Source organism: Sitophilus oryzae, unplaced genomic scaffold, assembly GCF_002938485.1.
Source record: "Sitophilus oryzae breed Bouriz unplaced genomic scaffold, Soryzae_2.0 scaffold_1588_pilon_pilon, whole genome shotgun sequence".
NCBI classification, from domain to species: Eukaryota; Metazoa; Arthropoda; class Insecta; order Coleoptera; family Curculionidae; genus Sitophilus; species Sitophilus oryzae.
The window spans coordinates 1,482,730-1,508,287 of record NW_022146267.1 but is presented as its reverse complement, the minus strand read 5'-3'; the positions used below and the strand labels follow the sequence as shown (position 1 = coordinate 1,508,287).

The 25,558-nt window shown below is 31.4% G+C and overlaps 1 protein-coding gene across 1 annotated transcript in view; it reads right to left on the bottom strand.

Annotated features, from left to right (window-relative positions):
* Window positions 1-24,974, bottom strand: part of LOC115879825 (uncharacterized protein CG45078) — a 48,686-nt gene extending 23,712 nt beyond the window's left edge. Inside the window, exon 1 of the mRNA XM_030896833.1 lies at window positions 24,741-24,974. Within this exon, the coding sequence (XP_030752693.1) occupies window positions 24,741-24,818 (78 nt within the window). The 5' untranslated portion in view covers window positions 24,819-24,974. The remainder of the gene's footprint in view (window positions 1-24,740) is intronic.
* Window positions 24,975-25,558: the final 584 nt, after the last annotated feature.

Sequence of the window (25,558 nt, the reverse complement as noted above, 5' to 3'; positions counted from 1 at the left end):
TACAGGGTGTCCCAGAAATACGTGCAAGTATTTTAACTTAACTGGTAGTATAGTTCAACCCCAGAAACACGCCTATGAGGTTTTTTTCTAAATATTTTTTTTTGAAAATTCGGAATTTTTTGAAAATATTTTTGGAATTTTTTTGCAATTTTTTTTAGTTTTTATTTAAAAAAATAATTTCTTGATAATATGGCAACATAGGTAGTAGATTAAATTTATAAGAAAGAAAATCCAGAAAAGATCCAGTGGTTCTCAAACAAATCTCGAAGTATTGGAAAGAATATGTAAGGACCAAGAACTATTGACTACAATAAAACGACGAAAAGCAGCATATTTTGGTCATATTTTTCGAAATAACAAATATAGTTTCCTACAGCTGATCGTTGAGGGAAAGATTGAAGGACGACGAGGCATCGGGCGTAAACGGTTTTCCTGCATGCGGAATTTGCGCCAGTGCCATGGTTTAATATAGGAGAGGCAAGTGCAATTATCCGTTTGGCTCAAGACAGGGAGGAATTCCAATTGATGGTCGCCAACCTCCGATGAGGAGAAGGCACATGAAGAAGGTTCTCAAAATTTTAGCAAAAAATCATTTTTTTTTGGAAATTTTCAAAGTAAAATAACTCCGTTATTTTGGACTTATTTGAAAAACGATAAAGAGAAAATATGTTACTTTTATCGAGATCTACCACCCTTTAAAATACTTGCATTTATTTCTGGGATACCCTGTTTATAACAATACACGTGATGCATATACGCAAAGTTGCGAACGATGTCAAGAATAGGTACCCAGATTGGCGCTGGCTACCAGAAAGCGGCAAACCTGCTTGCACTGTGTTCGCACACTAAGATAAGATTCATGTGAGGTTAAAACCAGAATTATACGACACGCACTGGACATCTGGGGGGGCTGAGCCCCACCTGCCCCCCTAGTTGCGCCTCTAACTTACACTATAACAAAATAAAAATGGTAATTTTTAGTAAACACTGCTGCGTTAATCCAAAGGACTTTTTTGAAGAGATGAATCCGCCACAGAGGAATATACATTTTTTTAATATTTTTACATTTTAACAAAAATATATACTACACTAAAACACAATATTTGAAAACATACGATTAAGGTTTATTTCTCCATTTTCATGTTATATTTTTATCTTAGTATTGTTTTCTCTTAAAAAAAGTCAGTAGTGGGTTGGTATAAAACCTTTAAGCAATTTTCCTAGAACGACACTATCGATATTGCGATTCCTAAAACCACTAACCTGGATTTAGTCAACCGTCGCTGTACAATAAGCTTAGGGACATTATGTCGAAATGCTTTCTCGGTTCTTCTGACTTGAATAGATAAATGAAAAAGCAATTTCACTCGTATTTATTCTAGATGTTTGCTGTTTCTTCGGCTGAGTGTTTTTGATTTATACAACAAAAATGTATAGAAAAAATAATAAATATATATGTTACGGCTAAAATGGATACTTGGCTACTTTTAAAATATGTGTACAATATGATCAAAAAAAACCGGCGTCAGCGATGGCTGTGAAATGAAGATCGCTGTCGTTTTATATGTAAAATTATATGGGGAATGCCATCAATGTTTATTTCCAAGCCAACTGGGCGCGTTTTTTTTTAAATCGTACCGTACTTATCTATATATTAAACATATTTTGCTAGCTAGTTTGTAAAAATAGGCGGATTCATGCCTATTTTTAATATTATGTTAACGTCAAAATTTCATATTATTGTTTTAATATTAACCATTTATTTTAGCTAGTTTGTATAATATCCATTTATGATTTTAGCTAACTAGCTATTTTTTAGCTCTTTACGATAACTCCATTAGTTTTAGTCATTCAAAATTGCAATATTGCAATTTTTTGTTCTTTGCCATTGTAAACATTTATAAATGTTTATTTTAACAATAAGACTGACAATATTATTTATATAATGTTTTGTATTATCTTTTGTTTGTTTGTTGGTGTACATTGTTTTTTTTCTACTTTGTTTGTTAGTTTACCTTTGTCTACAAATTGAAAAATTTTTTGAGAATAAAGGCATTCATTCATTCATATTGCTAGCTAGTGTGTAAAGTAACTGATTGGACTCTTTATAACTTTGCTTGGAGTGTAATTGTGAAGTTATGTCTATATTTTCTGTGTTAAAGTGGATTCTTGTAATAAACTACTTATACAGAATTACTTGTGCTACAACTGTAATGACTAACACAATGTAGTAGCACATAGTAGTAGCATAAGTTATACTTAGTAGTAGTTTTATAAGTAGTTTATTAAACATCTGCAAAAAATAGTAGAAAATTGGAGAGTAAATAAATAAAAAATAATAATTATCCAATTCAGGAAGTGACAATGGGCATAAGGAAGAGTTTAATAAGTTGATGATTATCAAAATCAACGATAATAAAGAGTATCTGTTTAAAAATTATTAGTTTCATAAATAAAATTTATAAATTTTATTTATTAAACTAAGTTTATAAATAATAAAGTTTTATAAATAAATATGGAAAATTTGTTATATTGGCATACTCCATCTACCTAAATACCTATATTAACAAGAACAAAAATACATTTCTTAACCTAGCTGGAAAGTACTTAAATGGGCTCTTTCACAAAAAATAAAATACCCAATTCAAGGACAAAATCTGAAATAGAAAACTATTTTCAGTATATTGATACAACAAAAATAGTTCCATGACATGGGATAATTTTTTATAGGCCCTCAAAATTGCTTTAATTTGAAATAATTTTAAAGCGCCAATTGATGACGTATGAAAAATACACCCAATCATATTGCAGAACCGTGCTCGTGCGCCAGCCAACAACTGGCAACATTGCGATTTGATTTGCCCAGCACCACCTCAACTCAAGGCCAATCAACATGATATGGTCAAGGCTAATATGGCGGCGAAGGCAGCGCATTATTAAATTGTTTACCTTTGAACTGAAAAGCCGGTAGTGGTTTCTCGTTCCGATTGCATACCAGAAATAATTAATTATCTCTAGTTTGTTGTGCTTCTGCAACACGTTTGTTTAGTTCTTAGTGTTCAGTGCATGGTATGATCAGAAAATTGTGATAAAATAACAGTGTAGTAAAAATCCAAACCAGACATTCCACATAGAGAACTTCAAACTTTTGTGCTTGTCGTACTCCTCTATTATTAATTATTTTAAGGTAAGAACTAGAAGTATTTATCAAGATATTACACCTAAATGAGTAAAAAGCCTTCAACGCCAGTCTGCATTGTACTTTATAATAGTTACTTACAATAATCAAAAGATAGGTATTAAAGGGTAGGTATTAACATTTTATTGTAGCATACCTTTTACATGCTCTGTTCCAAATTGTCACGAGAGTTATAGAGGGGGTCCCAACGTTTCTGCTTTTATATTCCCCAAAAATGACGAGCTTCGTAAAAAATGGTTTACAGCTATTAAAAGAGATAATTTTACTCCTACTAATAGTTCTCGGGTAAGAGGTGCATTAAATATGCCTCAAAAAGGCCAAAGGCCAAAGCCTCTGCTACCCTAGTAAGGATGTAGTTATGGCTACTGCTTGCACTTTCCTTACAAGATATTGACAACATTCACTATTTTGAAAATATAAATGGCCTGGATGTAAGTCTTTTTTAGATCACAATTGCCCCTCACATACGTCAGAATTTATTATTAAATCCATCTTGTTCAGAATATCCAATATTTTATTGAAGAACTGTCCATAATAGTATATATTTATCAAACGTGCAGTAAATTCTAAACTATGGTAGGTAAGTGTTTGCAATTGAATATTTAGTTTATATTGCTATTTTCTGTCATATATTTCTGGTTATTTCTTTTTCCGATGATTTTGAACACCCTATATATGCTACCTCAAGTTTGAATATTTACACACTAGTACACTACCTACCTATTTTCTGAGAAAGCCGACCTTTTTATAAAAAGTAACTACTGATGTTTTCATAAAAGTAATAATACAAAAAATTCCATACTTATGTAGAGAGCTTTAGACTCCCTGTATATTAAAAAAATTAGTGAAATATTATGTAATTTAACCCGACATTTGTGTGAAAAATATCTATTTAGAAATAAAACAGGTTATAAAATACGCGCCAAATAAAGCACTTCTATCTCCGCCATATTGGAAAAGGTTGAATGGCCTTGTGAGGAGGTGGTGGTGGGTTAGCATGGTGGCCCGGCCATGTTGCCGCTTTTCAACATGCCAGGTGTGACGTATTAAAAATAAAGTGCGGATTTTTATTCTGGGCTTTTTTGTTTTTATTTATTTTCTTAAGAACGACTTCGTTCTTTCGAAATTTTTCGATAGTGAGATGGCAGAAAATTCTGGAATTAATTGCTTTATTCAATTATGCTAATTCCAAAATATAGTGAAAGAGCCCATTACTAACTATTTTTTTAGTAAACTGACGTAAAATCCTTATTTTATTGTCAACTAGCTGCTATTTACCTACTATTTTGCGAGAATGGACGGATTCTTTCAAAATAACAGCGCTTTTAGTTGTTTGCGAAATTTCTTATTAGTTTTAACTAAAAAAACTATCCACGTATCCATTTTAGCCATAAAATTTTTAGCATATCAGTTTTAATATTCTACAAAGTGTGTCTTAAATAAGTGCAGATATTTTGAGATGTAGTATATATTTCGACCCAACAAACACGATTATGAGTTTTTTTTTCGTAAAAAAAAATAAATTTGATTTTTTTTGAAAATTTTTTTGGATTTTTTTAGTCTTTAGTTAAAAACATAATTCCTTAATACGTAATATGGCAATAAAGGTAGTAGATTAAATTTACAAGAAAGAAATGTTAAGAAAAAAAATCATATTTTTTTTAAATTTTCACAGTAAAATAACTCGGTTATTTTGGACTTATTTGAAAAACGTTAAAAAGAAAATATTTTTCTTTTATCGAGATCTACCACCCCTGAAAATATTTGCACTTTTTTAAGACTCGCTCTGTAGACTACCTTATCGAATTAATGATGCATTCTTCGTAAACAAATTTAATATATGGTCTTATTTCTGACTTTTATTTAAGCGTAATAGTTAAATACTCTAAAAATTTAAAAGATGCATTAGACAAAATTTAACATCTTACTAATGATATTAGTGTCTTAATACAGTTTTATAATGTTATATTTTCCTATTATTGAACTTCTTGATATACTAATCTCAATCTTGCTAGAAACTTTAACGAAACTGATTAAATATGAACAAACTATTTATCTTAATAATTAATCTCCCGCCAGCTGAAAAGCTTGGCAAACTTATCAAGATGGATTACCATAGATACATTACTAATTTATTTATAGTTTTGTTTCGTAAGTTTTCCTGGAAAACTCAATCTTGATCTTAATATTGCAAGTTGCTAAGCGATATTCGATTTATCTATTTCAATACTAAATGGGTTATAGATGGTGACTGGAAAGATAACTGACAGAAACACATAAAGACTAGTGATTATTTTTTGGGTTGTGACATTAGTTATTTCCTAAGGTTATTTCCCTACAGAATCTACATTCGCCGTTGTTTTTTAGCTTCATTCAACTGAGGTGATCATTCAGGAGACAGTGTTCCCGTGACAATCGGAAGATTTTTCATCTATTATGGATCATCTATTACCTGAGTCTTTTGTTTGTATCCACTCTGTTTTTGACCCAGCATATACAGTGGTGGCCAAAAGTATGGAAACTTTTTTAATTTGTCATTTATGCTGAGAAATTAAAATATGAAATAAAACGACTTATATAATCGTGACCTACAAATAATTTCCTACAAAACCTAATACATATCAAAAAATATATAAAAAATTATGAATATTTTCTTGGTCAAAAGTATGGAAACTTAAGAAGAATGTTTATTAAAATTCAAGATAATGTAAAAATTACTAATATTTAGTGGAATATCCCTTTTTTTATATATCCCTTTTGAATTAATTACTTCTCTACATCTTCGTGGCATCGAATCGATCAATCTCGTACAATCTTTACTGGAAATGCCCGCCCATTCAGTTGTTAGCACTTCCCATAATTCATTTTTATTTGAAATAGAATGGCTTCGAATTTTGCTATCCAAATGATCCCATAAATTTTCTATGGGGTTAAGATCCGGAGACTGTGAGGGCCAATCCATTAGTGGAACATTATGTTCATTTAACCAATTTTGAACAAACCGAGATTTGTGCTTGGGATCATTGTCTTGCTCGAACAACCATCTGAGTGGCATTTCTTCATCAGCATGAGGCAGTATATTATTCTCCAATATGTCTTTGTACAAAAAAACGGTCCATTATCCCATCAATTTTAACAAGAGAACCAACACCTGAGCGAGAAAAACACCCCCATACCATTATACTCCCACCCCCATGTTTTACTGTGGGCATCTGGCTGTACCGTGTACCTTTTGGTCTTCGAACATAACGTCTCCCGTCACTACCAAACAGTTGAAACTTGCTTTCGTCGCTAAACAGTACAGTATTCCATTTCTAATAAGACCAGGTGAGATGATCTTGAGCAAATTTAAAGCGGGCCATCCTATTATTCTTTGATATTAGTGGTTTCTTCACCGCAACTCTTCCAAAAAGTCCCATGTCATCCAACCTTCTTCTCACCGTGCGTGCAGATACCGATATTCCCCTTTCACCCATTTCTCGAGAAATGTCTGTGGATGTTTTTCTTGGATCTCCCATTGATATTCTCTTCATTACTTTCATTGTCCTGTTGCACAACTTTCTTGGTCTTCCTGACTTAAAAGCTGTTGAAACGTTCCCTGTTTTATTAAATTTACGAATTATTTTCGAAACGGTGCTTCTTAAAATGTTTAAATTTTTACTTATTTGAATTTGTTTATAACCGCTCTTGTATAATTCAACTATTTTATTTTTTAAATCCGTAGAGAAATATTTAGACTTGGGCATGATGTTTATATTTATCTGAAGTAAGTCGTACCGTTTATCAGCTTAAACTAAATAATTTTAATGTATTTATTTATGGTTTCCATACTTTTCGCCACAAGAAATCTATTGTTCTCCTACAAAAACTGCTAAACAGATTTTTTTCGCTGTGTAATTTTTGGAATACTTTTATTTGCTGATAAGCTGTTCATTTATATTCCTGAGAGTTTAAGCATAGGAATATTTTCTGTGATATTTTAAAAAGTAAAAAGTTTCCATACTTTTGGCCACCACTGTATATTATTATTGCCTGGGTCTTTTGTCGTATCCACTCTGTTATTCCCAGCATATTTCGTTCCATTAAGCGTTGTGCGACCTGCAGTTTCCTGATTAATGTCGGTTTTAAGAATCCAGGTTTCGCATGCATAAGGTCATCAGTGGTAGTACACATTGGTCGAATGTTTTCTTCTTTAGATAAAGTGGTATTCTAGATTTCAGTATGCTTGAGTTTCTTCCATCTACTTCATGCTAACTTAATTTATCTGCTGATTTCTGCTAGTAGAGATCCCAAGCTGTGTATTAGTTGTCCCAAATATTGTGACAAAAACTTTCCTTTTATTGAGAATTTAAGTCAAAATGTTGCGAACGGTTACTCTTATATCGGAGGCGGTGGGAACAAGCTTTTGCTTCTGCACTTGACTAAAAATATGATACCCACCTATATCTTACACTGCATACCAAAGGGCGCCACTTATTTCAAAAAGATGCTGATACTTTACAAAGGATAGTACAAACTGAAATAAGAAAATTTGTACAAGTGTATTAACTGAATGGAAACTAAAATTAGTATAGCTATTAAATATTTTGAGAAACTGGATCAACCAATGAAACAATTCAAATACCCAAAAAAATAAGATTTATTACTTGTTAGAAATATTCGGTACCTATTCGGCACAGCAGTTATGTACATTAATATACAAGAAATATGTTTAAGAAACTCTATCTTCAAATTTGTTTAAAATCAAAGTATGTCTTTTTAAATATTAATAATAATAAAAATATAATAATTAAACAATTATAATATAAAAGAAATACTTTGTACCTGCGGCCATCTTAGATTTACAATGTTATTGATATTACTATATTGTATTGTCATCGGAACTAAAGGTGTGTACCAAATTTCAGATCAATCTGACAACAGGAAGGTACTTAAATTTCAATTTCTAATTTTGACCCAAATAAACAAACAAATAAATACCGTACGGGTCAAGCTAAATAAAACCGTTTAAAAAGTGTCGACATGTCCACCAGGGACGTGCATATGGGTTATCGCTTGAACATTTTTCTAAAAAAAGCATGTGCGCCACTGACTTTTTTTCTCTTGTTAGTGAAATAGTGTAAGCAGTTTACTGCCGATTAAAAGTTGTCTGAGATAAATGCAATTTTATTAATTTGCCTTGATCCAAGTCTAATAGCAACCTTTAAAAAATTTTAGTATAATTAACTTGCAAAAGTTTTAAATAAGTACTCGTTGATTTCTCATAAAAAATATGAAAAAAAGTTCCTATGAACATGGGTATGGAAATGCATAGTTCTAAAGTTACAGGATGTTAAAATTTTTCAAATTAGGTTTTTTGTAATTATCTTAAATACCATTATTTTTTTATTTGAAATTGCTATCGGCTGGACTAATAGTAATAATAACTAATAGTAATAATATTTAATAATAAATTAGGTAAAATATGTAATTTATTAATTTTATTTTTATTTTAATTTTATTGTGATTAATAAAATTGTGTTTATCCCATCAAGAAGGCTGAATTCGACAAAATATAAAGAGATAACTTTTAATACTATCTTTTCGAATTAATGATGCATTCTTCGTAAGAAATAAAAATTTAGGGTCTTCTTTCTGTCTTTTATTTGAGCGAAATAGTTGAATCTCTCTAATTCAAAAATTTAAAAGATGCATTTCACAAAATTTAACATCTTACTAATGATAATAGTGTCTTAATACAGTTTTATAATGTTATATTTTCCTATTATTGAACTTCTTGATATACTAATCTCAATCTTGCTAGAAACTTTAACGAAACTGATTAAATATGAACAAACTATTTATCTTAATAATTAATCTCCCGCCAGCTGAAAATCTTGGCAAACTTATCAAGATGGATTACCATAGATACATTACTAATTTATTTATAGTTTTGTTTCGTAAGTTTTCCTGGAAAACTCAATCTTGATCTTAATATTGCAAGTTGTTAAGCGATATTCGATTTATCTATTTCAATACTAAATGGGTTATAGATGGTGACTGGAAAGATAACTGACAGAAACACATGAAGACTAGTGATTATTTTTTGGGTTGTGACATTAGTTATTTCCCTACAGAATCTACATTCGCCGTTGTTTTTTAGCTTCATTCTACTGAGGTGATCATTCAGGAGACAGTGTTCCCGTGACAATCGGAAGATTTTTCGTCTTATGGATCATCTATTACCTGAGTCTTTTGTTTGTATCCACTCTGTTTTTGACCCAGCATATATATTATTATTACCTGGGTCTTTTGTCGTATCCACTCTATTATTCCCAGCATATTTCGTTCCATTGAGCGTTGTGCGACCAGCAGTTTCCTGATTAATGTCTGTTTTAAGAATCCAGGTTTCGCATGCATAGGCCATCAGTATCATGCTACTTATGCTAACTTAATTTATCTGCTGATTTCTGCTAGTAGAGATCCCGAGCTGTGTATTAGTTGTCCCAAATATTGTGACAAAAACTTTCCTTTTATTGAGAATTTAAGTCAAAATGTTGCGAACGGCTACTCTTATATCGGAGGCGGTGGGAACAAGTTTTTGCTTCTGCACTTGACTAAAAATATGATACCCACCTATATCTTACACTGCATACCAAAGAGCGCCACTTATTTCAAAAAGATGCTGATACTTTACAAAGGATAGTACAAACTGAAATAAGAAAATTTGTACAAGTGTATTAATTGAATGGAAACTAAAATTAGTATAGCTATTAAATATTTTGTGAAACTGGATCAACCAATGAAACAATTCAAATACCCAAAAAAATAAGATTTATTACTTGTTAGAAATATTCGGTACCTATTCGGCACAGCAGTTATGTACATTAATATACAAGAAATATGTTTAAGAAACTCTATCTTAAAATTTGTTTAAAATCAAATTATTTCTTTTTAAATATTATTCAAACAATTATAGTATAAAAGAAATACTTTTAGAGACGGTCTTGTTTATATTCTAATAATAAATATTTAAATTTGACTTGACTTATTACGAAGATTCATGAACCTTTTTGTTTATATATAGTTAAGGGGAAAAAGATTAAAATCTGTACCCAAGATTGCCCTTACAGGTCAAAGATCGAAATGATATAAAAGGTTAACATAAATAGATGTTAAATCCGAATAATCAATCAATATAACATGGTTACTTTAATAATCAAATACAAGTAAAATTTAAGCAATGCTGAAGGCAAGTACTTAAAGTGTTAAAAAAAATATAAAATGTAACAGAACGTTATATTTCATAAATTAAGGGTTAAAGTAATGCTGAAGGCAAGTACTGTAAAATGTTAAGAATAGTTAATTTCTTAACACACTAATGATTATTTAAAATCAAATTAATAAAATTTTAGTTTACTATAAAAAAAATATACTGGCCTTGTATACCAAATTATACAAAAAAAAAGGATCTTCTTAATGATAAAAAAACATCACTGCATCCAACTTCTCCTCAGAGGGGTGCAGGGCTGAAATCCAACCGAACAGGCTGTTACTGATTAACTCGATGATTGAAAAACTCGAAGAAAAACTTGTAGAAAAACTTGGCGAAAAACTTCTAAACACAAGTGTAGAAACACTGTAGAAAAACGTCTAGAAATACTTGAAGAAAAATACAAAGAAAAACGTTGAGAAAAACCTCATTGTGAAAGCACACAATCAATAATTTAACATTTCTTCTCAAATAAGGGCTGGACATTTGCCATCGAAAAAACTGGAATCTAAAAGAAAGGAATGTGAAGTTTTTTTCTAACGAATGGAATGTCAAAGAAAATCTTACCAAAACTATAGATCCATTAACATCTCAACAATCAAAAACTATATGGGACCTTCAACCATCTATAGGACAACAAAATCACAATATTTTTCCCATTACTGTGAAAAATACCAGCCAAATAAATTTCTCTCAAAAATGGCACGGTGACCTCGGCAACGGCCAAATCCGAGGAGACGATTTTGACGTTTCCCGTCTTGTCGATACACCAGCGTTCCGAGCGTTCCGAAATTTAAGTGTTGTAGAAATTTAAAGAAAATATCGATATAATAATAAAAAGCCGTTTATAATAAAACAAAGTAGCATTTGGAAAATGAAAATGCTACAATATATACATTCTTCTACTATGTCCAGTGTTATTATTAGGATGTCTTTTCTGTCTAGTAGTTCGTTGTCCATTACTTTAGTTTTTCCTAAATTCATCTTGAAACCTACTTTATTGCTAGCTGTATTTAGTTCGTTAATTTGTTCTTGTAGCTCTTCACCTTAGAACTACAAGATAACCTTAGATAGTTACGATATTCCCCATCTATTTTTAATCCTTTATTGGTCAGTAATTGACGGAAGATTTCTTCTAGTGTTGCTGTAAACAGCTTTGGGGATAATATTGCGTCTCCCTGTAGTACTCCTTTGTGAGTTGGGAACTCTGGGGTTGGTTTATATATCATCGCTCTTATTTCGAGTAAATAATAATTTGTGTATAGTTATTAATTTATCGAATAACCGTACTTTCAAGATTTCTATTACTTTTTTTATTGACAGAATCATCAAAAACTCTCTTTAAATCGATAAAGTACCAAACACTAAAAGAAATAAAAGAATCTTTAGTACTTATACCAAAAATATATTTGGCTTGTTTTTTTTTGGTAAACCCACTCAATCCATTCTGATGAAAAACAGAACGTTTCGTAAACAAATCTACTGTTAAGATTTATTCACTTTCTTAAAATAAACCCGCGTTGGGTTTTTCTCTATTCTCCTTCTCTTACTCTTCCTGTCCCAGAATTTTCCACTTCTTGGTAGTTTTCGTGGTGCGATCGGAATCGCGAACACTCTAATGAAAAATTTACGATTCATCGCCACAGATCTATACGGAACACCGGCGTGGGCGAAGTTGGAGCGAAAATCTGAATCTAAATTTAAAACTTTTACCGGTAGTTTTACGTGTTTTCAGCGACTGATGCGGGCTGAAAACGACTGTCTAAGTAAATAGCCATCTATTCATTTACATTGGTTCAGATATTTACTATCTGTTTTATTCGTAAAAGAAAAAATTCTATAATAATACATGGTAATATCCAGATTATAAAAAAAAGAAAAAAGTATTTTAAGTTAACGTCTACTTTTTGATGCTGTTATGTCTAATTTCGACGGGGCCTACTTTGCTTCCGCGGAATCCGAACCGCGGTCCTCGGCCCTACCATTGTCAATGGTATCCGACTTTACCAATGTCTAAATAGACTCTTACTCACGAGATATTCGATCGCATCTTAGCCTTTCATGAAAGCGGCGTGAATGAGCAATGTGTGTCAATGGCTTTTACACTCTTTCCATGGAACAACGGCACCATACAGTTTTCAGGCGGTCACCCGTCCATCGACTCGCATCGTCTAACGTCGCTTAACTTCGGTGATCTATTGGGAACCGGTGTTTCTACGTAGCTGAGTCCGTCCATATTATAAAAATATATTTTAAAATAAATTATTTTTCTACAAAATGTCTCCGGATTGTCTTTACAAGAGAAAAGGCTTTTTTAGTATTGACATTTAGATGAAAAGGCATTCTTCATAAAAATGTTTACTTGTTCTAAAATGGTTAATCCCGTTTATACTTTTCGAGAAAATTTAAAAAACATGAAGATATGGCTGAATTTTTGCTAAAGCTTTAAAAATCAAAAGGTGTTTCAATGGTACTTAATATCGTTTCGATTTCATTGTTTGATAGGTAGAAGGTTTAATAATTTTGAGTAACGTCATATTTTCCGATAACTATTATCACCCTTTCCGTAGCATTAAACTACATAAATTTTATTCTTGTAGCTCTTCAATGTAGCTACTGCAAACATTTAGAGGACATAGAAAATATTGGAGAGAAAAGAGGTCTAAATGTATAGTTTGAAGAGCTTAAAAAACGTGTACATAAAGGTGAAAAGATGAAGTCAGGTTTTGCAAACCAGGTGTGGTCAAAACAGCATAATATGAAATGGTCGGATGCTCAGATTGTTCCCAAGGAACCTCATTGGCGAAAATGTAAATCTTCATAAGCCGTTTTATATCAATTATATCAAAATATAACATCTCTAGCAATTCTAGTACCTATTGAAATTTCCACAATATAGCAGCCACTTATCAAACGTACCAATGCTAGTATCCTTAGCGGACAACCTCATGAATGACTGCATCCAACATTTCCACGGATGAATGCATTTTCTAGTAGATAAGTTCCGTAGTTTTAAGATTAGCATACAGTTGAAACCGGTCATTTGATAAATCTGATCGTAACGTTGTGTTAAATTATACAAGACAATGGAATTTCGAAATTATTTTAGTAATAATACTGAATAATTATTGTATATAAAATTCAAAGAAACAGAAAATATTGAGTGTTAGTATTCCACACAATTCTATATAAAAATCATCTACCGGGTGCACTTCTTTATTTTGTCAGATAAAAAAACGAGATTTGGTATGTTAGTATATGACATAAATTAGGATTGATGACGTATTCAATTGTTTTTGGTGACTTCCTGTTTCACCGAAATTACTACAACTTTTGATTTTTAAATGACACCCTCGGTATTTTTTTACTGTATTCGATAGAAAATGTCACTCTGAATAGAATGACATATCACATATCAACTTTTGACATTTTTGCTTTAAAAAAGATCATATTTTAAATTTCAATCTAGAGTGCCATGGCTGTGTAAAGAACACTAATTTTTAATCAAGGAGCCTTGGAAAAATGGATTTGTTCGTCTAGTGTTATTTGTGTCTTATCCTGGGGCCAGTTAAAAGATGCCCAAATCGTATTTTTAATCATATCTCAATGTTTTCAAATGGAACGAGGGTGGCTCATTGGCATATTTGGAAAAAGCATTTTTTTACGAATAATTTGATATGATCCGCATGTTACAACTTCAAATAAACCATATGAGTAAATGTCAAAAGTTGACATAACTGTCATTCTATTGTGAGTGTCATTTTCTATCGTATTAAGTAAAAAATATCGAGGGTGCCAGGTGCCATTTAAAAATAAAAAGTTGTTGTCATTTTTGGTAAACAGGAAGTGACCAAAAGCAACTGAATACGTCAATCAGTCCTAATTTATGTCATATACTAACATACCAAATCCCGTTTTTTGATCTGGAAAAATGAAAATGTTAGAGGGGTGAGCCACTTTTGAGACGCAACCGGTATATCTGAATATAATAAATCTAGCAACTAAGTAATGAAGTAAAAAAGGGATACCAAAAAAACATAGTCGTAGGTATATAAAAAATTAATGAATCCAAACAGTTTGACTACTGTCAGAAGGGTTATTTGTCAATGATGTTTTACACGATTTTCAGTTTTTTAAGATGATATACAGGGTGGGCCGAACTGTATTCCGAAAACTTGGGCAGAATATTCTGCACATAAAAATAAGTAGAAAAGTTCGTATAAATGTATGTCCTTAAATGCTTAGTTTCTGTGATACAGGGTGTAGAAGTTTCATTTTTATTTCGATTTTTTCCAAACAATTTCTGAAGTAACGTCAATAATTCGATGAAAATTGGTGTCTAGGAGTTTTTTGACATGAGAAATTTGATTTTGATATCAATATCACTCCTATTTGTAGAGGCGCCACCTATATGTATTTTAACTTTTTTGAAGAGTAATAACTTTTCTTCCATACCTGTATAAAACTACTGAGTGAAAAAATATAGATTTACGACGTTTTTTGCGTAGAAAAAGTCTCTTGGAAAAAATCGCTACAAATAATGGTTCTCGAGATATTTGGAGTCGAAATTATCTATACCTGTCAACATTGACATAAATTAAACATGTTGACTAAATAGGTATTAGACTGAAACCATAAATTTGTAATGTACCATAAATGTACCATAATGTAACATAATGTGATATAATGTACCATAAATTTGTAATGTTTTGTGCTAAAAGTTCAACAGAACTGTCTTATTCACTGAGGCTAACCAGTCGTGCTCACTGCCGGGACTTGTTTAAAAGATATAAAATATTAACTCTTCCTTCCCTATTCATACTCGAATCCGTCTGCCTAGTTCGTAAGCACGTATCGAGTATTTCTCTAGGGCCAGTTCATGGCTATCCAATTAGGAACGCAGAGCATAACATGTATCTGCCAACTCCTCACTCTGAGTTAGTAAAGAGTTCCATATTGTACAATGCAAAAAAAATGCACAATCATCTGCCATCTGAAATTAATTCCATTTCATCCTTTCCTGCATTTCGCAGAGCCTTGAGATCATACTTACTGGAGAAGGCCTTTTACGCGGTTAACGATTTTTTTATTAATATCTAGGGTTCTAAATTTAACACACATTCACTAAATTTAAGAAATGATTTTGTTTTCTATCCATTTAAATTTAGTATTGACATTATATACAGTTGTTTATTTACATGTATGTTTATATTTTATTTATATTTAATTAAATAAATTTTTGACAATGTACAATTTCTATAATTGTATAAAGTATTGTTTTAGTTTTGTATGTTTGCTGTTAGTTTTATATGTTTTTCTATTGTTAAGTGAAGTTTTGTATGTTTTTTATATTCTTTTTTTTAAGCTTTGTCAACAAAATTGTAAAATTTTTTTATGACAATAAAGCAATTTCTTTCTCTCTTTCTTTATCATCATTTTTTCCACGAAAAATTTATGATTAATTTAAAAAATAAAAAGTTCTCAAATTTATCTTTTTAGTCAAATAACTATCTACTCAACATGTTGATTTTCTGTCAATAATGACATGTATTGACTGTTTCTATTCTAAATATCTTGAGAACGGTTGCTCGTAGCGATTTTTACTAAGAAATATTTTTTACGTAGAAAATAATGAAAATGTATATTTTTTCACTCAGTAGTTTTATACAGGCATGGAAGAAAAGTTATTACTCTTCAAAAAAGTTAAAATACATATAGGTGGCGCCTCTACAAATAGGAATGATATTGATATCAAAATCAAATTTCTCATGTCAAAAAACTCCTAGACACCAATTTTCATCGAATTATTGACGTTACTTCAGAAATTATTTGGAAAAAATCGAAATAAAAATGAAACTTCTACACCCTGTATCACCGAAACTAAGCATTTAAGGACATACATTTATACGAACTTTTTTACTTATTTTTATCTGCAGAATATGCTGCCAAAGTTTCCGGAATATAGTTCGGACCACCCTGTATATTTTTTGCTTTATATTCTTTTCTGGTTGAATATGTTCACATCGCTTTTTCTTATTATTCATATCGCTTAGTAACTATTCCTGCATGCATAATAACTTGCATTTTTGTTTAAAAAAACCCTCTAGTATTCAAGTAAAATTTCCTAGTAAACTAATAGCAAACATTATCGTATAAATAGGAACGGATTTGACACAAAAAAATCTTTCAGTGAGAAAAAAATGGGTAAAAGAAAATATCAAAATTACTGATATTTTTGGCTCTTGGCAAGGTTGGTTTATTTCTGTGCTTCAAAAAAACCGCATGTCGTATCCTCTGTGAGATCCCATTTACAAAAAGATTAAAAGCGATTTATTACGAAATGGGACACGGTTACAAAATGTTTCAGTTATATTTAACTTTTAAGTAGAATTAATGTTTGCTGAAAGATTCAATTTTACTATTTTTCTTTAAAATATCTTTAGAGGATAAAGGAAAAAACAATTTTGTTTAATACGACTTCAAAATTATTACAGTTATTGAAGTTAAATACAGGTAATGTTACAATAAAAGTCAGAAATCAGTGAATGTTGACAACTATAGTCCAAGGCCGGGTGCAAAAACATGCAAGAGTTTTCTGAAGGCTCATATTTTCAAAATCGATTGCATTTTAGTGTTAAAAACTAAAGGTACAGTCAACAGTTCCACTTCCGGGACACCTGGCGCTAGTGATGTTGATTTTCGTTACTTTTGATTACTCCTTACTAATCGTTACTCGAGTACTGAGTAATCATTACAAATATTGGTTACTATGATTACTTTTTACTGATTTTGGTACTGCTGTCAATTTTGTCAACTACTTTTAACCTTTGTGTCTAATTTCGCCTTCTTAAGGGACAAATTTTGAAAAATAGATACCCAGGTACCCACGTTTTTCATTCTAGAACCATTACATTACTTTTTGTACAAATATTCAAAGTTCACTTGTACAAAATTTTACCCCTAATTTCGCCCCTAATTTCACCCCTAATTTCTTCCCTAATTTCACCCTCTTAGGGAATGAATTTTAAAAATCATTTCTGAGCTTTTATCACTTAAGGGCACAATATTCTATGCAAATTTTCATACATACACATAAAAAAGATTTTTTTCTGAACATTCACCTCTCATCCCACACCCTTAAAAGGCAAATTTCTCAAAATCGCTCTTTAGAGCTCAATTACGTTACCTAAGGAACTTCTACGCAAATTCATACTTCTAAACCCCATTTTAACAAATTTTTGAGACAACTTTCACCCCTTATTTCACTCCTTATTTCACCCCTTATTTCATCCCTTATTTCACCCTCTTGGGATGTGAGTTTCCAAAAAATTCGCTTCGAGGTACTCACTTTCACCTCTTAAGAAACCTCTATACAAAATATCATACACCTAGGACTAATTTTTAAAAAATATATACAAAACTTCACCACCAGTTTCAGGGCCGGCGGAAGGCAAATATTGAGACCGGGCGAGTATCCTATCTGGCGCCATTTAAAAATCAAAACTTAGTAGTAATTTCCGGTGAAACAGGAAGTGACAAAAAACCATTGAATACGTCAATTAATCCTAATTTATATCGCATACCTGCTAACATACCAAATTTCGTTTTTTTTCTGGAGAATTAAACATGTTTTAGGGGTGAGCCACTTTGAGACGCACTCGGTATATAGAGTTATGAGAAATAGAATTCCAACTTCGGCAGTCTTGTTCTGTATAACTGATCTTTGAAAATATTAGTATTTAGTTTCAAGCAGTTGCATTATTTTTCTATGAGAATTTAAGAATTTTTTTTTCTTTCTCACAATCAATTAGGTATTTAGTGCAGAATCAGTTTATGATCAAAAACAGTTTTGTCGGCTTCAAAATGAGGTTCAACCAGTGTTTGAGATGTATTCCTTTGTCTTGCTCTAATGAGAAAATTCTAGGATTCTGCTACCATTTTCCGTGTATTAACTTATAACACATTCAATTGGGAAAATCAAAATCACCAAAAGATTGATATACCGTATGGTCGAATAAAAACGGCGTCAGCGATAGCTATGAAATGACAATCGATGACACCTCCCATATAAATTTACATATAATATGACAACGATCTTCATTTCATAGCCACGCTGACGCTGTTTTTATTCGATCATACGGTATTTTCCCACTACTCTTAATAAATTAATTTAACTAATGAGGCAAACTTATAAGCTTTTTTTTTAGATAATAAGGATATCGAGATCCTCTTCACCTTCTTGCGAATGAATATATACCTCATATAATTTTAGGATACATCAGCCATTCATAACAAATAAAAGGATAGTAGAAAAGTACGATTTTGAGTAGTCAGTCTAAAACTGTCAATTTTGGCAGTTTCCTCACTCTTGACCCAAAACAGTTTGTTTAGAGAAAATTTATTAAAACAAGAATTATAGAAAGTAAGGTTATTTACAAAAAGTTGATAGCTTTTGAATTATAAGTAAAATACCACGAACAATTCAAATTTATATTTTTTTATTTTGTTTTGTTTAAGATTTTTCCACGAAAATGAATTCGCAAATCGCAGTTTCGAATAGAGCACCCAAAAAACATATAGAATGGAAGAAATTAAAACTATGCTAAAGCTTTGGTGCAAAAGATTTTTGAGCATAATTTCAGTAAACTATAATAGGATACTTTAGGATATAGTAGTGTTTATAATGTTTAGTCAGATATTCTTCCGCCGAGATGTGGTATGGTAATTGGTAACATTTTAATGGGGAAATTGATAGTACCGATTAATTATTGATCTGGTCATTTGTTACTCTATGTTTAGAATACTGTTTTTAAATATTTTAGTTGCCGTCGTGGCGCCCCTCGTATATGGCGCCCTGGGCAGCCGCCCGGGTCGCCCGGCTCTTCCGCCGGCCCTGACCAGTTTTACCCCTTATTTATGTGTGAATTTCCAGAAATCGCTCCTCAGTGCTCAATTATGTCACCCAAGAGACCTCTGTGCAAAATGTCATACTTACGATTTTAACAAATTTTTGTACAAACTTTCACCCCTAACTTTACCCTCGTAGGGGATAAATTTCCAAAAATCGAGTATCCACTTTCGTCACATAAGAATCCCTGCGCAAAATTTTATACTCCTACGACAGATTTAAAAGAAATCTACAAACTTCAACCGCTAGTTTCGGTAGTTTCACCCCCTTAAAGGTTGAATTTCCGAAAATCGCTTCTTAGTGTTCAATTACGCCGCTTAAGAAACCTCTGTGCAAAATTTCGTACTCGATGGTTTAAATTAAAATTACACCTTTGCGCGTTTCTCGGCGCCAAGTGTCCCAAAACTGGAACTTTTACTTTTTGACACTAAAATGCAATCGATATTGAAAATAAGAGCCTTCAGAAAACTCTTGCATGTTTTTGCACCCGGCTCTTGGACTATTACTAGTAAAAGCTCACATTCACTGACTTGCTAACACTATGCCAATAAAAGTTCCACAACTAATTTTGAAACAAACTTTTACTTGTGAATGATAGCATTCAACTGGAGGCTAAAGGTTAATTGGCAGTTTTTTGGACTTTTGTAAAATAATAATATATTATTGTTAACTGAAAAACAGCAATAAATTGTAAACGTTTAGAATATAAACGATACTGGCACGTTACCAAAACTTAATGACATCATAACAAACTATAGAAAGTACTTCGAAAAAATAATGTTTTAAAATAATCCTCAATAGAAAATAGGCATAAACGTAATCCATCTTTTTCATCTCTTACTTCATTCCTAATTTTAAAAACGATGTATTTTTACTTTTCTACGTCATTATGGAAACAAACGTCATAAAAAATAACAGAGACGCTATAATAACACATGCCAGATAGCGCCCACGTGGTCATTTGTTTACTTATATTTGTGTATTTACTACCTATGGATCATATATCACAATATAAAAATAATTTTCTTTGACCACGTGTTGAATGAAATTTCCTTTTCCCACTGAAAGAGTTTTTGTTATGGTTAGGATAAAGAGAGTGTTACAGGAATAAGGATATTTGTTGTATTATACGTTTACACAATAAAGATCTATTCACACGCGCCAGTCACTTCTCATTTCTGTTGCCGTTTGCCCTCAGTCTCTAACATCAGTAAAACCAACGATATATTTTTTAACGTAACTTGGACTGTTTGTGTGAATACATCTTAAAAGGAAGAACTTTTTAATATCCGTATAATGTTATATTCCAAAATAAATTTAGTCCCCAAACTTCATCCACATAACGTCATCCAAAACTTGACCTTCGTTACACATATTTTTACCAACTAATACTACTAAGTCAATAATATAGTGTACTCTAATATTATTGTATATGAGAGTGTATTGTATCTATAAGGTAGCTAAAAATAATGCCATTGCATGCTAAAAATGTGTGTCGTTATAGTCATTTAGTTAATATAGTTTATAGTACATAAATTATATCTAAATTTTGACTAACTTTTCAAAAATTAATCAATAAATTGATATCATTACGATTTATATACAGACAATGACATTATATTGTTATTAGACAATCTATTAGTAAAGCCTAGTGAAATTCTGATGTTATTCCTATGTGTGATTAGATTGATTTGATACCATTTAGATATTAAATATCTAGTATTTAAAGTATAAAAAATAAAGAAAGAAATTCCAAAAATAGATTGCTAAAAATTAATAACTAAATTGCGTATAAATATAGTAAATTCATTCAGTCATGCATATAATATCTTAAATCAGTGGTCTGGATTTAAGCCTATAAGATAACAATGGAAATAGACTACAGCAATTTAGTACTAATTAATCTTCTATGAAGTATTTTCGGATTTGCAACTGACTGTATTGCCTGTATTTGCAACTGACTGTACAGGGTGTCCCATTTTGGTTGAAATCCTCGTTGAAATCACACGGTATTTCCGTTATTAGTAAAGATGTGGTTTGTACAAACCTGTCCCACTTTTTTGTCAAACGGAAGATACTGTAAACAAAATCTTGATAACTTTTTTCGTTTCTGAGCTACAGGGTGTTTTCGGAAATTTTGCAATTTGGGACAGCCCCGGTATATCCGTTACTGTGAAAGATATCGAGAAGGTGAAAACTGATTCTTGTAGATTTTTTTACGTAGAATACAGTGGTGTAGTCTGTTTTTCCACTAAAAAATATTTTTGAAAATATGAACTAAAGTTATGTTTTTTGAAATGACACACCCTGTATATTTATAAATCATATGATCGCTATTTTTAGCAAGAAAATTCTTCGTGATTCCAATGTTCAATGATGTTAGTTTGTAAGGCCTTATTGTGCAAAGGATGCCGTTTTCTTAATTGACTCATTCAAACTGTCCTGATAATGGGAATAAATTTCTCGAAAACTTGACAAATTGAAAAGTAGTTTTATTAGCCAATGTGATGATTATTGATCGCATCCTCACTAAAATTTCAGTTTTTTTCTTAACTTAGGCATGACTAATCCTACTGTTTTCATATATGTACAGGGTTGTTCACCACATACGACACGGAGTATTTTAGCTAAACGATTAGATTTTTACAAATTGTAAGTTTTGGGTTCGTTGAAGGTCTGTTAGAGCTACAATTGAAAAATATTTTTACAAGATACAGAGTGTCCCAAATAAGTAAAAAATATTATAGTTGTATTTTTTTAAATGGCCTGTATATTATTCTATTTTTGGATTCTACGATTGAAATAAAGGTAAATTTGATTAAGGTTTATCACACTTAAACCTTACCGTTTTTGAAATATTTTCAATTTTATGAAATTGTATTAAAAATGTTAAGGCTTTATTTCTCCCAGGGTATCAAAGTTTTTAATACTAAATATTTACTGAAGATTATTTATTGATCAGATATTGTGTTGCAATAATAAAAATTTTACTACCTTATACAGAGTGTCCAAAAATTTATATTAAATAATTACTAGCTTTAAACTGCAATAACTTGTTTAATTTAAATGGAACACCCTATATATTTTACGTGAATCAGATGTACAATGTAATTGTCTATGAAATTGTATTATACCATTTTTCACCCATCTCTTGAAGTTTTCGTAGAAAATGCGTTTTGTTATAATTTGGACCTCATTTATCATTATACCCATGGAATATTGACATTTCAGATTTTTTTATAGCACCATAATATGTACAAAATGTACAGGTGGTAAATATTGCAAGCCCATTGGCATAAAAAAAAAACTATTTTAATCTTTGTAAAAGAGTATACCAATTAAATATACCACCATTATTTCCTACAAAAAAACACCAAAAGTTAGTTAATTACATACTTGTAAATTGTTTTAATTAATAAATTATTCTAAATAAATGTGGATTTGGCTCAGAAATCAATATAATAATAAGTTATGAAAATGAATATCTCTGTTTTTATAAATAAGCATTCGTCAATAAATGAAATAAAATTTATAAGGTGTTACTTTTTACCACACTGTCTAATACACACATAGAATTCAGTTTTTTAGTATTTGGAACAGTTATTACTTTAACGTAAACAGTCAATTTAACGTAGTTTGAATACTGGGAGCATATTAATTGGTCCTCTTTAACAAAAAATATTTAAACAGTTTTATTTTTATTTTTTAATTAACTAAGCGAACTATATCGACAATATTAGTATCTGTAACCTTTGAAAATTTGTCACATCGTTAAAAATAAGCTAAAATGTCAATATTCCATGGGTATAGTGATAAATGAGGTCTAAATTATAAGAAAATGCATTTTCTATGAAAACTTGAAGAGATGGGTAAAAAATGGAACAATACAATTTGATAGACAATTACATTGTGCATCTGATTCACGTAAAATATATAGGGTGTTCCATTTAAATTAAACAAGTTATTGCCGTTTAAAGCTAGTAATTATTTAATATAAATTTTTGGACATTCTGTATAAGGTAGTAAAATTTTTATTATTGCAACACAATATCTGATCAATAAATAATCTTCAGTAAATATTTAGTATTAAAAACTTTGATACCCTTGGAGAAATAAAGCCTTAATTTTTTTACTGCAATTTCATAAAATTGAAAATATTTCAAAAACGGTAAGGTTTAAGTGTGATACACCTTAATCAAATTTACCTTTATTTCAATCGTAGAATCTAAAAATAGAATAATATACAAGGTGTTCCATTTAAAAAAATACAACTATAATATTTTTTACTTATTTGGGACACTCTGTATCTTGTAAAAATATTTTTAAATTGTAGCTCTAATACACCTTCAACGAACCCAAAACTTACAATTTGTAAAAATCTAATCGTTTAGATACAGTATTCCGTGTCGTATGTGGTGAACAATCCTGTATATATTTGGGTGTTGTCCCAAATTGCAAAATATTCCAAAAGATAAAAAGACCCTGTAGCTCAGCAATGAAGAGGGTTATGAAAATGTTACTTAAAGCATCTTCCGTTTCAGAAAAAACTGGGACAGGTTTGTGCAAACCGCACTCTTCTATCTTCACTACTAACGGAGATACTGTACGGTTTCAATCAAAATGAGACACCCTGTACATAGAGCGAAACATTAAGTGTTTTTCAAAATACGTAGTGCAATATAATAATAAACACTAGTTAAAAAAACTAAATAACTAATAAAAATGTCGGTTGTTTTGTTGTCTAATGATTAAGTCCAAAGAATAAAAAATATGAGCCTAGTAACTTGGTAAATAGAGTTGTTATTTGCAAAGCTTTGTTATTTCTCCTATTAATATATCTATAATTTTATCATAACAAAATATCACCAGACTTTACCAATAGAAAACCTTACAGTAGATGTTCACGAGTCAAGTGAACTGATCAAGTCACAGGAGTTCAAGTGACTTAAAATAATATTCTGTGTTTATACATTTGATATCAAAAAGCTCCTGCTAGTTGATGTAAAATGGCAACGTGCGTACTTCAAACTTCCATAATTTTGGTAATAGAATTGACAAAAAATTTATTGCCTAAAAAAAATATGCAAAAGAAGCATATACCAGAATTACTTATGGTGCATCTGCTAATTTAATATCTAAGCTATAGTTAGAAGACTCTAGAGATTACAAAAAATAGTGGTGGATCCAAACCAATATAATTTAAGTTATTTTTTTATTGGAAAAAGTTTAGAGTTTAGACGGTAATATTACATTCCTGTGAATTGAATTCAAGTGACTTGATAAATTCACTTGACTCATGAAAGCACGCTTTAATAGTTAGTCAAGCTCAAACAACCATATTTAGCCAAACCAACACAACCAACTAGGGACTACTAGCTTACCGATGTGGTGTAGGAGGAGTAAGCCGGCGACGAGCGGTACGGCCTTCTGGTGGTGTAGAAATCGGAATCGTACACCATTTTGGCGGTGGTTTATGCAAAAAGGGGCGGCAAAGGGCGACGCAAAAGAGTCGGAGTCACTAAAAAATCGGGCGTCGAGTGGTGTTAGAACTGGACTGAAGCGATGTCGGCGCTCCCGGGACTTTAACCACGTCAAAGGTTCGAGTGAGGCGAGACGGACGGTACGGGAGACGAATTTTGGGTATTTTTAGAACGGGACGCTATGGAGGATTAATCCGCTTTAGCGTGTGTGTGTTTTTTTTTCGCTTTTTGGGTTAATCAGTTTTTAATTTTGGAATTAGTACGTTGGTTTTCTACCATTTTAAGGAATTTTCAAATTTCTTTATGGACGTAATGTAGATTACTTTGTGTTATAGATATATTGTGACCGTTTTTCTTGAGTTATAACTTATCATACAGTCTCCAAGCTTGAAAAGCCAGTACCTAACACGGTTTTGCAAACGTTAGTTCTCCATCTCCAATATCAGTCATACCAAAGTTTATGGCATGAATGGTTGTCGTCGCGGCATACTCAGTAATGAGATGTTCTAGTGTCTCCCCATTTCTCCAAAGAATCTGCTTTAGCCGTTGTTTCTCAGCTTCAATCTTCATTGAGGAGACAGTGTCCTGTTAAAAACTTCGTGACATTCCGATGATTGTTTGTACTTAATACCACTTAATAGTCTTTTAGAACAGCCAATCTGGCACTTTAACTCCCATCAAATTACCCCCGCTCTCATACTTTGCCAGTCGTGTGTGTG